General features: G+C 41.0%; 1 protein-coding gene across 2 annotated transcripts; it reads left to right on the top strand.

Annotated features, from left to right (window-relative positions):
- Window positions 1-332: 332 nt before the first annotated feature.
- Window positions 333-4,477, top strand: LOC147148476 (uncharacterized). 2 transcript variants are annotated; one of them, XM_086029676.1, is made up of 3 exons: window positions 350-442; window positions 2,024-2,100; window positions 2,224-4,477. In XM_086029676.1, the coding sequence occupies exons 2-3, from the start codon at window positions 2,026-2,028 to the stop codon at window positions 3,736-3,738; spliced, it is 1,590 nt and encodes a 529-aa protein (XP_085885802.1). In that variant the 5' UTR covers window positions 350-442; window positions 2,024-2,025; the 3' UTR covers window positions 3,739-4,477. The 2 variants fall into 2 exon arrangements, with proteins under 2 accessions (XP_085885800.1, XP_085885802.1); XM_086029674.1 differs by having other exon boundaries at window positions 333-2,100.
- Window positions 4,478-14,303: the final 9,826 nt, after the last annotated feature.

Raw genomic sequence — 14,303 nt, 5'->3', positions numbered from 1 at the left:
CTGCTGCTGCTGCTGTTGTTGTTTTGAAGACAATTAGTACTTCACATAATCTAGGATTAGTCCTTAATGTGTTGAGGTTTGTCTGTGTTATGTGGTGGTCCATTTATTTCCTCTTCAACTTCCCATTCTTTTAGTGAAGCTACTTTGTAAACAGTACTGTTCGGGTAGAAAATGATAATAATCTTGGCAAAAAGGTAGAGTATATCTCAAAGAGCAGTTGGTGTGCCTGAAGCATGTGTGTCCATGAATACACTCTGCGTAATCAGCCCTGAGTTGAATTGGTGGGAGCGCATGTAGAGTTTTCTCACAGTTGGTGCTTGATCATGATGCTTGATCACCAGCTCTGCAAGCTGTTCCCTCAGCGGCACGGGAGCTGCTGCTGAGTGGGAAGCTGACTTCATTATGTACAAGTAAACAGATGATCTACCTGGAAGGAAAACAGGTCAGTGCTTCTTCTTCTTCTTCTTATTTTTTTAAAATGCTTAATATCTTGAGAGGCCCGAGTTGGCTGCACGGATATGCCATTTCAATAAATTCACAACCAAATGCAAGACGCTCTGTATAGTTGATTTGTACAATTTATTCAGTTGGTATTAATCATGGGAAACAACTGTCTTAGTGGTATGAAGAAACATGAGAGCCTGTAAATAGTGTTTTCCTCACTCATCCCATTTGCAGTCAACCTGTCAACAGATTCATTGCCTCTGCACAGGCTTTAAACAAAGTCACGTAATCACCATCTACCCTTCACTTCTGAAATGCTTCTCTTGCTCTGCTCAGAAAATTACCTTAAAACACAAGCAACACTATTGAAACAACATCCATCCATCTATTTTCTCTCTCGCTTGTCTATATTAGGGTTGTGCGTGAGTTGGAGCTTATCCCGAAGGTACACAATGGCCTGGTCGTAGGGCGCATATAGACAAACAAACATTCACATTCACATCACACTCAGCCTAGAGGGCAATTTAGAGTTTTCATGTAACTTAAATGCATGTTTTGGAACCTATAGAAAGCACACACATGCGGGCAAAGTGAGAACATACAGTCTGAACACAGGAGGGCCTTCGCTGATATCGAAGCTAGAACCTTTCTACTGTGAGTCAGAAATGCCCTAACCCTAACCCTAACCCTAACCCTTAACTGTAATTAAACTGGAATCTGTTTTGTAACCCCCCCACCACCAAAAAAAAAAAAAAAAGATCCACTTTATATCCTCTGATGTAGAAACTAAAATGTAAATGTGTTGTAGTACAGATCTGTGGCTGATCATGCGAAAAATACAATAAAAAATATAGTTTCTCCTGTAGCAATATTCTTGTTTTGCAAAGTGCAAACAGTTATATATACCCTTGCAAGAAAAGTAAGTAAAGTAAGTGAAGTGCAGTTGCTGTTGTTTCAGTTTGTTTAGGGTGGAAGAGTTCAACTACCGGTAGTTTTTTTATTTACTTGTATTTCAAGATTCACATCATAAAGTGCCTATGTTACATGTTTTGATGAATCAGGCAATTCCACTGTTGTGTTGACAGTCACAAGTAGTTGTGAGTACGGTATTCAGCAGTCATTTGACACATTATGATCTACATGGAACACAAATGTCACTCACTGTGTCAACATTAAATAATTTTATTTACTCTGTGTTATATGACAGTTCAAAACGTTCCCAGAAGTGGCACTGCAACAACTCTTTGGGTTGGACCTGTTCTTCAAGATTGCACCTGATGAAAGGAGACACCACCACTTCTTAATTCTGCTAAATTGCACATGACTTGACATGTCACAGTTAAAAAGAAAAATATAAACGCTTACAATGGAACCGTGTACTTGACTGTAAAATGTATTCATTATTTAGTCATCCAACTTAGTCGGCATTCATGTACTATATTATGGTATTTCTTGGTCTGCAACATTTTGAATGGAAATCCCAGAAGAGCTGGTTGTTTCAGACATTTTGATTAAATGATAAAAAGTGTGATCGTGTATGCTTTTCCTCCGGCATTCCACCATTTGTATTTGTCTACAGGCATGTTTGGCGGCACACTGTCAGGGAAGAATGTTGAAGAGGAAGACAATGATGTTTTCCCTGAAGGCGGGACTAAGGTGACAACTGAATGCTTTATAGGAGCGTCGCCACAACTCTCAGTCCGTGACAAACACAGCGTGTGAAGCAACATGGGTCTCTTTGTATTCCTCCAAATTTCTATTTTGTTCTTCCTTCATCAGGTGAACAGTGAGGAGCCAGAGCCTGCGATCAGAGCAGTCGATGCCACCATTGAGCTGGGCTATTGTTTCGGAGTGGACTACATCGTCGTTTATAGATGTGGGCCGGATGGAGACCATCTGCTTAGCAACTCTTCAGACAGTGAGTCGTCCGCCCCACCTGCTCACCTCCAGGGTCGCATCCACATCAACAATCATAATCACCTGCTCGGGCTGCAGCTCCGTAAGCTCACGCACTTGGACTCTGGGATTTACAGGAGGGAGTGCTGGCAGCACCAAAAACAAGTCAGCCACCACTCACAGCTGCTCATCGTGTGTGATGAGGAGATTGACGCCAAAAAGGTCATAGCAGATGAAAGAACTGGCCAGACTGAGTTGCTGTGCAACAGTACTTCCAGAGTCATGGAGGGAATGTCCGTGCGCTGGTATTATGACATACAGCAGTCGCACAGACTCCAGCTCTTCTTAGATACTAGTGTGTCGCTAGAGCCACTGGTGCGTGAGTTGCAGGGTGCTGTTACGGTCAGAGACAATGGGACTTTGCTCATACTGGACAACTCCTTGATGAAGCAAAAACAGCAGTTCTACTGCGTGGTGACCGATGGAACAGAGTGTCGCACTTTTCAGAATTTGTACCAACCGGTCCACAGTGAGAGGAGAACAATCTTTGCCTCAGTGGGGGACAAAGTGGAACTGATGTGTCCTTTTGAAAGTAATGACCAGCTATGGGAGACACCACTGGGGAACATAAATGTGAGCAGTGTGAGGAACAATGAGATGTACATATCAGACAACCAAAAAGACTACTCACTGATGATTCCTGTTGTTTCTTACGAACACAGCGGCGAGTACTCATGCGTCACAGCTACACTTGACCTGCAGTATTCGCTATCTCTTTGCCCACAAATGCAACCCAAAGAAAAACTGTGCACTGAAGGTGCTAACATCTTGCTAGAATGTGAAGTTGACCAAGAGGATCCCAAGAGGGTTCTGTGGTTCCGCCAAGACTCAGCAGGCGACCATAAGCTCATACTCGACTCCAGTGATGACACTATAGAAGTCCCCGAGGATCTGAGAGGCAGGTTGTCTCTGACAGAAGGCAAATCCTCACTGACATTGTCTAACGTTGACATGAAAGATGGAGCCTTTTACTGGTGTGTCGCATTGGGAGAAACAGACCCTCCGGTCTTTGACTATGAAAACGAGGATGATTACGATGATGATGAAAACACCGAATATGGTGATGGACAATACTGGTATGAAACACCTAGGTGCATATTCAAACAAGAAAACAAATTGATTTTGGCAGGAAAAACCTCCAGCACTTCTGAGTTTGCTATCGTTGCAGTAGCAATGGTGATAGTGGTGGTTGGACTGATTGTTGCCGTGATTGTAATGAAGAGGACAAGAAATATACAGAGGAGCAAGCAAGTGGCCTCACGGACCAGACAAAGAACAGACAAGGATGTCAAACTAAGGGTGGATCCTGAGTGTACTGAAAAGTTGAATCCCACTTGAAGGGTTTTTGTTTGTCCTTTTGACCCTTTGTGCGATCTTAACATTGTTTACTCCCCTTGTCCTATGGGTCAAAAAAGATCCGCCCCAACAAAGTCCTAAAACGAAGCTGCTTAATTGAATTTGAAATCCAAAATGTATTTTGCATGATGAAACAACCTGTTATTCATCAATTCAACACAATTTAATTCTTTTTTTTAAATCATGTATTTTTGTTACATAATTAAAAAGACAATCATCGATGACCATTATTACACTTTTTTTTAAACACAAACCAACTGTCATAACACGTTTCTTTACTTTATTATTATTGCTATTGTATAAATGTGATATAATTCTGAAGTCATATTAAAAGGGGAAAAAAAGTCAACAATCTGCAACCTTTTTGTCAACAGTTTATTCTTTTATATTTTTATTTATAGTTTTTTTTGGCTTTGTTTGGGAGCTTGTGTAAAGTGATGGGTTAGCTGCAGATCAAAAGTGCAGGTGATGGTCAAATGCAAGTTCAATTCGTCTAGCTTCTTGACGTGTGTTTTTGCGTGTTTGCATGTGTGCTTGCGTCTGCGCACCTGTGTGTGCGTGGGTTTGTATGTGTGTGTAGAGAGAATTTGCGTGCCCATTTTTTCTGATGTTTGAATGCTTTTATAATTCACGGGTCAAAAATGACCCATAAGACAATCTTTGTACCTTAGTGGTACAGTCCATGGAAACATAAACAAAAATAAAGTACCACTTTTTGTCATGATGGTGTCCATTTAGGAAAAGTCATAAAATTTCGAGTTGGAAAAAGAGTGTTTAAGGTTTTTTTTGTACAGCTAAACATGCTAATGATCACTTTTGACCCGCAAGACAACACAAGAGTTAAGTAAACTTGACTTTGCTATGAAACATCAGCAAATGTTCAGTTCTTTTATGTTTGTTTGCAGAAAATATATTCCACTTAAATGCTTCCTTTTTTCTCCGGGAACAAAAAGATTTTGAGCTTGTAACTGAAACGGTTTCCTTACTTTTAGGCCTATCATCACTATGACAAATATGTGAGTATTTTCAAAACTAAAGAAATAAATAATAAAAACAATTAAAGGTCATACTCGTTGATCTCAACTGTGCAAAATGCTTAGTACTGTGTAGTATGTTTCAGTGCCAAAAACACAGAAGCGGTACAATGACACTTATCAATGGCCTAAGGACAGAAAGAAAACCGGTTAGACTTCTTCTTTTTTTTTTTTTTCCTTCGTTTTATTTCGAACATATAGGAAAAAAAAACAACAACAACAAAAAGGGAGTGTCATTTAAGTGCTTAAAAAAAAGACAGACATACATTCTTTTTCTAATGGCTTAAGTGCTATTAGTAATAACCTTAACAGACAGAAGGCACTAACTCAATACAAAGAGAGGGAAGGGATGCTATGCATTATAGCACTCAAAAATCAAAATTGTTTTAGCATTTAGGTACACTTGATCAGAAAGTGTTAACAATTAGCTTGCACTATTTAGTATCCATCAGTACAAAGTGAAAAACTTCAGCATGCATGATTTTGGTAGCATAAATCTGTCTGGAGAAAACATGTTCCCACAATTTGAACCATTAAACGTATTATTGTTAAACGACGCGTCTTCCTTTTTCACCTTTCTTGATGGCAGTGACAAGCGGTGATGTTCATGGCTGGTGATGCACTAATATTAATTAGATTTACACATTTATGAGCCAAACATAGTGGTGTATCTACCACTAAATTAGCAGTGGATAATGGATAAACATTAGACAAGACATCCATCCATCCATTATCTGAACTGCTTTATCCTCGCGAGGGTCGCAGGCGTGCTGGAGCCTATTCCAGCTGACTTCAGGCAGTAGGCAGGGTGCAGCCTGAACTGATTGCCAGCCAATCGCAAGATCAACAACCATTCACACTCACAATCACACCCAAGCGCAATTTAGAGTGTTCAGTTAACCTACCATGCATGTTTTTGGAATGTGGGAGGAAACCGGAATACCCGGAGGAAACCCACTCAGGCATGGGGAAAACATGCAAACTCCACACAGGAAGGCCGGGGCCGGATTCGAACCCACGACCTCTACACTGTGAGGCGTTTTCTGCTGCAGGAATACCATGGTTTAGAAAGAATATATTAGCAATTGCAATTTCATAGTCATTTAAAATCTTACTCATAAAATTGCAAAGTGTTGAAAAATAAAATTCAAAAATAAAGTTTACTTTAGGCTTATATTAAAATATTACATTGATATTTGAAACAATTTTATTATCATGCCCACATATTTAAACAAAGAAAGAATCACCCCCCCTCCCAAAAAAAAAAAAAAAAAAAGTTTTGAAGTGTAGTTTTTAAATAGATTTTTTAATTATATGTTTCATAGTCTGATCTCATTTTAGGTTGGATTTAAAACAGTGCAAATCTGTCACCACCGAATTCGTGTTAGACCACCTGCACTGCAAAATAAACATGCTTTTGAGAAGATGCGCTGGGGGAAACACCCAGTGAACCGTAGCACGTCTACCAAATTCACAAACGCTGAATTAGTCCATTGCCCTGGCACAAAAACGCTGAGAGCACTCTACTTTCTGTTACCAAATTGTCGGATGACTCGGGGGCGAGGCAACTCCGTCCGCTGAAACACCCAAATGGGCGCAACACAGGACAAATGATCTTTCACAGATGTTAACTGGCACAGTGAGCACAAGTTGGAGTAACTTCTAAAGCCGAGATCAAATTCTTCCCAGGTAAAAAGATGAGAAGCTGCCTGGGAGTTTTGTTTTAATTCCCCCCCATTTGTGTGATACTAGATCAACCTTTAGTGTGACAAAGTCAAAGAACAGGCTTGTGAGCTTTGAATATGCCAAAACAACATAAATGTGAACCTTTCTGCTCTCGTATGCCTCTTCAGTGTGCCTGACAGAACTCTAAAGGCTCTGATACACCAAACCGACGTCGTAGGTCGTGGAGCATCTTGGCGTCTTTAAGCGCCGTCTGATTTGTGTAGTGACCAACGTCGTAGTATCGCAACCCGTCTCTAAGCGTCTGGTGGGCGTTTCAGCATGTTGAATCGGCGTCGCCAGTCGTGATATTTGGTCACTCTGATTGGCTATTTGGAGCGCTTGGAGCACCAACGGGATGTGACAAATGCGGATAAACAGTGAGCACACCTTCGCTGCCTTAATTTTCTTACAAGTACAAGAGCGAGGGTTGACAATGTTGACAAAACAAGCAGAAGGCACTTTAAAGGTCCTGATACACCAAAACGACGTTCACCAACAGTGACAGACGCTTACCCCCTGTGGCGTCCGGCCGGCTGTCGGCACGTCACGCTGGAGGAATACACCGCAACGACAGACAGCGACGCTGACCATTAAAGTACCTTCTGCGCATGCATAAGATGTAATACCCTTCCATACCATCGGCGGCGGTAGTCACTATTTCTCATTGTTAGAAAAATCCAACCGGATAGCTGTTGGCCGGGGGCGGATTATAACAACATAAACAATGCATTCTGCTATATTCTTCGCTCACGATGAACTCCCACGCGAAGTAAACCCTCACATTCTTGACACGGTATTGTGAAATACTTACATTGTCAACCCTTGCTCTTGTACTTGTAAGAAGATTAAGGCAGCGGGGGCGTGCTCACTGTTTATCCGCATTTGTCACATCCTGTTGGTGCCCCAAGCGCTGATTTGCTAGCTAACAGCCAACCAGAGTGACCAAATGTCACGACTGGCGAGGCCAATTCAACATGCGTAAACGCCCCTAAGACACTTAGAGACGCGTTACGACACTACGACGGTGGTCACTACACCAATCAGACAGCGCTTAAAGACGCCACGACGCTTCACGACCTCCGACGTCGGAGGGCCTTAAGAGTCAGCATCGCTGTCTGCCGTTGCGGTGTGTTTTTCCAGCGTGACGTGCCGACAGCCGGCCGGACGCCACAGGGGGTAAGCGCCTGTCACTGTTGGTGAACGTCGTTTTGGTCTATCTAGGCCTTAGAGGAGGCTGCACAGTAGTGCCTGGATTCACACATCAAATGTGCGTTTGCAGATCCGCAGAGATGGGCATTCTGTCCCAGGGGTTGTGTTGGCAGCTAAATGCTGTCATGGTTGACACCTAAACAGTTGTAAACAATTCAATCCATTCGTAAGTGGATTTGAATAGGAAATTGGCCAGCTAATTCGCTATTTTTTTTTTTTTTCGGACTGACAAAATGTAAGGACGGAATTGCTTTAAAAGGACGAGGACGGATGGGGTCAGAGGACGATTATTTTTGTGAATAAGGACAGAGGGACGTTGATGGAAGGGTGCCCAGGTTGGTCGCGGATGGAGGATGGACCGGCACAATAGGGTAAAGCGCCTATCTCTGATCATAATGGCAAATGGAGTGCCCTTTATCTATACCAGGGGTCCCCAAACTATTTCTTGTGAGGACCACATAACTTTTCCCTTCACTGATGGAGGTCCGAGGTCAGTTTGTTACAGAAAAATTGTGATAATCGCAGGGGTGCATAAACGTAAACATTTATTGTTTTCCACAAAGCCACACATAACCAAATATTAATAACCCTTTCCAGGATCGTCACAGAAAAAAAGTCAGGAAATAATAATAACTTTACTAATTAAATCAACAACACTATTTATGAAATAAACAATAATGAAATAACCCTGTCAGGGATCGTCAAAGAAAAAAAGTACGTCCACCTCACAGTGCAGAGGTTGTGGGTTCGAGTCTGGCCCCGGCCTTTCTGAGTGGAGTTTACATGTTCTCCCTGTGCCTGCGTCGATTTCCTCCGGGTACTCCGGTTTCCTCCCACATTCCAAAAATATGCATGGTAGTTTAATTGAACACTGTGATTGGCTGGCAACCAATTCACACTCTAAAAACAGTTGTTTCAAAAATAACTATTTATATTTGACCCAATTATTATGTTAAAAAAGGACTGACCCAGGTCAATTTGAAACAAAAAAATGGGTTTATTCAGTTTTGACCCAACTTTTAGGGTTAAATGAACACAACAAATTGGGTCAAAACAATGCAAATAACTGGGTTATTCCACAATTCTTATTCATTTAATTATTTATTTGTTGATAATGCTAAGGATATTGGCCCTTCCATTACACACACACACACCCGCACACCCACACCCACACTTTGTTTGCACACATTTGAAATACTTTTAATCGTTTGACAGCCCTAGAAATAACCCAACTGTTTTTAGAGTGCTGCGTGTGCCCCGCCTACTGCCCAAAGTCAGCTGGGATAGGCTCCAGCACCCACGTGACCCTTGTGAGGTTAAGCGGTTTGGATAATGGATGGGTGGATGAATACAAAATATCACTATTTATTAAATAAATTATTACTAGGTTTGGAAATCATTTGAATTTTTCACAATTCCAGTTCTATGATTCGATTCGTGTTCCAAACGATTCTCAATTCTGATTCTTCACAAAAAAAAAAAAGGAGGACTTATTTTTGGACAAATCATATAAAATTCTCTGTTCTTTAATTTCATGAAGTTTTTACTGTTTGTGAACTTTAGTATGAGTTACTCAAAGGGCTGTTTGTAACCGGTATATTTATTTTTATGTTTTTTACATTATTATTTTTGAGAAACTCAAGAAAATACAATAATGCAGCAGTAACCTCAAGCATGCCACAAAACACCGATTGATGGGCTCACCTAATGTTCTTTAGAAAGAAAACTACATATACAGTCACATATAAGTCCTCGAATTACGACGTATGCGACCTACGACGTTTCGACTTTACGACGCCCGTGCCTCCTCTGGCATTTTGTCCCCAGCACCATAGTGACTACGTTTACATGCAGTCAATGTTTGGGTTAAGGTCAAAATTCAGATTTCTGAAACATTCCGAATAACCCCTTTACATGATTGAGCGGACAGAGTTGCTCGGGCATTTGAATAACCCACTGTGTACGGAGACGCACGGCATCATGACTCAAATGGACGTCATTTCTGCTTGTTACTTTCAACTGTCAATAAAAGACTTGATATTCATGTCACTCACCACAGGAATGAAGCAGCCGGTTTCTTCCTCGTTCCAAAACTGTGCTTTTGTACTGCGTCTCTGAGCTTGTTTACCTCTGTTGTGTTCCGCATACAAGTACTTCCTGTACTTCAAAGACCAGCATTCCTTGCGGTTGAGCATGCACAGTGTCTCGATTGTGTCTGTTTGCGTGCCGGCAGTATCTTTGTCTGTTTCGCCCTGCTCTCCTTCTTCTCCATCCCCCTCTCAGCAGTAATGCTAAGTACAGCATCTTATGCTTTTTATTTTAATGTATATTTGCTTTTTTTATGCAAAGTATTTTGACGTAAATTTATACTTCAATGGTGAAATCCAACATAAGCGGAAGTTTGTGTTTCATTGCCAGTGTAGGAATGGAACTCGTTCGTAAATTGAGGACTTCCTGTACAAACACGACACTGCAGTTTAAAGTTTATTTTCGTGATTTTTTTCGAAAACTCTGCGATGCAATGAGGCCTCGAAACGCGAACCACAAAGTGGCAAAGGATTATAGTACGTACGAGCAAAAAAAAAATAAAATAAAAATAGATATAGGTCATCGACACAAACGGTTAAAATGATTAATAAATCATAAGAGAAAAGTGCTGCACACGCCTTTGGACTCATTCCCTGAAAGTAAGTTGTTTTTCAAATCTTGCCAAAGCTGACCGAAACACTTAAGATTCCCTGCAATAAGTACAATAATTAACTTAGAGTCATGTGGCTAAACGTGTGCCTGTGGGTAGCAGTATCACTTTTTATTGCCAGGTAGCTAAAAGGTTGCATCAAGCAATGACATTGATTGCTGAATTATGTCAATTTTCATGCAACTTGTATATTAAATTGTGTTTTTCCTTCCGTACAAGAAAGAGACTTGTTGCTGCAACATTTCTTCCAGGGCTGGATTATGGACACCTTTATACACATATGCCCCAACCCAGGCACTACGTATGCTGGACTCTGATTTTCATGCCTCTCTACGCTTCATAACAAACTGCAGTGTATGAAATCATCATTGTGAACTGTACTTCCGGGTTGGTTGGCCTGCTTTGTCAACCCGCCGGCTGACCACATTGGTACAGACTTATATATAAAGGACTAGTAGGATTGCTCCCCCAATACATATATAATAATGTCACCTTTACCCTAAATCTCGATATTCCTTGACCGATTCAAGCCATTCAAGATTCAAACCAAGTCATTCTAGCAATCTTGTGAACTTTTGTCATTTCCAATTTCACTATGAATCCTTCACAAATGCAGCTTTCGGACTTGCAAGACTCAGCAGGACCATTTAAAATTTTCCCTTGAATTTTCTTCTCATTATTATTATTATCATGACAAACATCACCATCATCACGATCACTGACAATAGCGACAAAAGACAACGTATTAGTTCTTTTTCAACGTTTCTTGTTATAATGTCAACGACAATGGTTAACATACAGGGCCAATGTTTCAAAAAAAAAAAAACATTGCGGGAACCCTTCATACTTGTATGTCCATATCACTGTGCCTGTTAACAGTCACCAATCTTCTTGATCAGCTAAAGACAAGTGGATTCAGGCTTTTCTTCTTTTTTTTAAACCATCTTGCCGGTCTTCTTGCTTTGTGTTGTGAAATTGCTAACTATGCTTCCCTTCTCTGGATTGATGTTGGTGCAGCATCTAGAAAATCAAAGTAAAACAAAAACAAAATCAGCCTTTCAGATGACAATCTATGAATATATACAAGTTGGGAGGCAACGAGGTTAACAAGCATGCGGTTTCAACCCAAAGTGACTGTTAAACAATTAGCTGTACAATAACAGCACTTTTTGTATTTGATGATATGAAAAGTGCAGAAAGCTACACAACAACAAAAATATGCTATTTGGGCATTGTTTTGAAAATACCTTTTTTTTCCCCTTTGGCTTCTAGTCGGATGATCTCTGTACATATGTAGTTTGAAAACAAGTTATTTTTGAGAACATACGATTGTATTAAGGCAGTGGACATTTGAAATTCAAATTTCTTGCATTTTTATGCATTCTATTCATGTACCTTACAAATGCTAATTTTGTCTCGCTGTTGTAGCTACACACCTCTGCAGCTGAGCTACTCTGCAATAGATAATTAAACTTAATTGTTGCCTTACAATACTTATACGAGTAAATATGGGATAACCTATGTACAATTATTCTAACAATTGCGTTATTTTGCACTAAAACTATTTTTGCAAAATAACACAATGTTATTTTAGGAGGAGAATGAAAGACTTCCACTTCCGGGTCGTAGCTTTAAGTAAGTTTACGGTGCCGCTGTCATGAGCATGAACAATGGTTTGGAGAGATTTTTAGGCTCCAGAGATGTCCCAGACAAGGACATACTTAGCATGCAAAGGGATAAGGTATGTACTAAAAGTTTGTTAACAGAACAAAATTACTATCCACCTTTTTCCATGTCTGTGAAATGGATATCATGTGGCGTAATCCATGGTATTACATGTGTTGAACCACTAGAGGGCAGATTATGCCTGTGAGTACAATGTTACTGCAGGGAATGCACATGAAAAAGAAAAAAAAAAAGGACTCTACAGTGTTGTGCAGGCATCATAGAAGATAACAGTGGTCTTTCTTTTTAAAATAACTCAAAGTAACACGTGAGTTGGTACTTGACCCAGTTAGGCAAGATTACAGGGACGGACGAAAACCCACTTCTTTCCTTGCTTAGTCCATCCTTTTAAAAAACTTCTCATCCTCCGTCCTCCATCCCCAAAATCTTCCCTGGGACGGAATGCCCATCTCTGCTAATTTTCACATTTAGGGACATTGAGAGGGAGGTGTCTGGCACTCCAACATTTCCGCATTGATTGAGATGCACGAAAGGATGTGCTCGGTTTCATTCACACGCAGAGATTCATATATGTGGATTTTTTTTGTGGATGAGACCACTTAGGATCCACGTTACGCGGAATCAGCACATCTGTTGATTGTTTCTAGACATTATGTGAAGAGAGCCGAGAGAGGCTCAATCTGCCCTAATTTGCGGGAACTATTCCTCCGACGAACGTGATGTCCACAAACGTGAGGCATTTGGTGTGATAAACAACAAGAGAGGGAAGGAGATGAGAGCACTGCTGTAATAACCACAGAGAGAGCATATGCATCAAGCTAATGGCACCACTTATGCACCAAAGAGCAGTTCTGATGGACTGTTTTTTACTGCAGATGTGCAAAGGGGGGGAGGGGGGGCATGGCAGAATGGGGCCTTTAGGTCCCAAAAATCCCCAACAAAATACGGACAGGCAAAAGGAAGATGAGCCGCTCGGGGCTTTTCTTTCTTAATAACGGTTTACTCACAAGCCAGACGTGTGAAGGTGTTTGGTTAGATTGTAGCAACACCAAAATTTATGGCTGTGATTTTCAGAGGGGCAAACCAAGCGAGACCGGGACCAATCAAATGCTCTCAATAAAACTGACTTCCCCGGAGGTCTCAAAGGCTTTACGAAGATTTGATTTAGAGTCTGGAGGCCAGACATTCGTGAGGATGAGGTTGAGATGTTGTGATACACACTCTTGTCAGATTGGATAACTCCTGCCCCCTTGTGCGATGAGACTGTTTACGAGAAAACATTCTCCATTTTATCCCCGCATGTTGACATGAACAAACCCTTCAAGCAGGACTGACAAACCCTCAAAGCAAAAATTAGCTGGAGCTTTGATTAGAAATATTCTCTCATTTTCTTTGTGCATCAAAGTGAACTTTCAACTGGTTAGACAGGAAATGTTCTATTGTTTGGTTATCTCTTTCAAGTACTGTATGTAAAAAGGGAGCCGAGATTTAGCTACTATTAAGTCATTTTGAACCGCATGGAGCTACCTGTACTTGATAAATGCAGTAGAAAATTAAAGTTAATTGTTGGCGGACAACAAGATCAAACTGTTCACTGCCATAACCAGAAATGGGAGATCCAGGTCCAGAAAGTAAAAACCCTGCCAGTTTGGCTTTAGCCTCATGCAGGTGCTTCTACTCAACTGGCAGGTAAACGAGCTCAGTTGATTAGAAGCACCTGTGGCTCAAGGCAAACTGTGGCAGGGTTTTTACTTTCTGGACCTCAATTTCCCATCTGTGGCCATGACAATACAGTTACTGTTAGATAGAACATAATGAAAAAAGAGGTGTGACAAGAGAATGGAACATACGTAGAATACAGTCTCAGTGTCAAATATTAGAGAAAACATTTTTTAAAGAAGAAGTCAACCCAAACATATTTTTTTCAAGAATATGTTCCCGGCAGGCCCACTAGTTGAAGCTATGTTGTGCCCACTCAAAATCAGTCTTGAGACTTCAAGAATGAGCTCCAGACCATCTACCCGTCGCTCATGAGCAAGTTCTGGTTCCAGCAAGACGGAGCAAGTTCTGACACCTCAAACCTGTCCCGAGATTGGCTGAAAGAGAACTTCGGAGGCCGAGTGATCAGTCTCAAGACTGATTTTGAGTGGGCACCCCATAGCCCGGACCTAAGCCCCACTGATTTTTTTCTTTGG

The sequence above is a fragment of the Filicampus tigris genome, chromosome 4 (genome assembly GCF_054856515.1).
Source record: "Filicampus tigris isolate MCC_2025a chromosome 4, RoL_Ftig_1.0, whole genome shotgun sequence".
In the NCBI taxonomy this organism is placed as follows: Eukaryota; Metazoa; Chordata; class Actinopteri; order Syngnathiformes; family Syngnathidae; genus Filicampus; species Filicampus tigris.
Note: the sequence above shows the minus strand (reverse complement) of the source record. Positions and strands in the feature narration are given on the sequence as shown.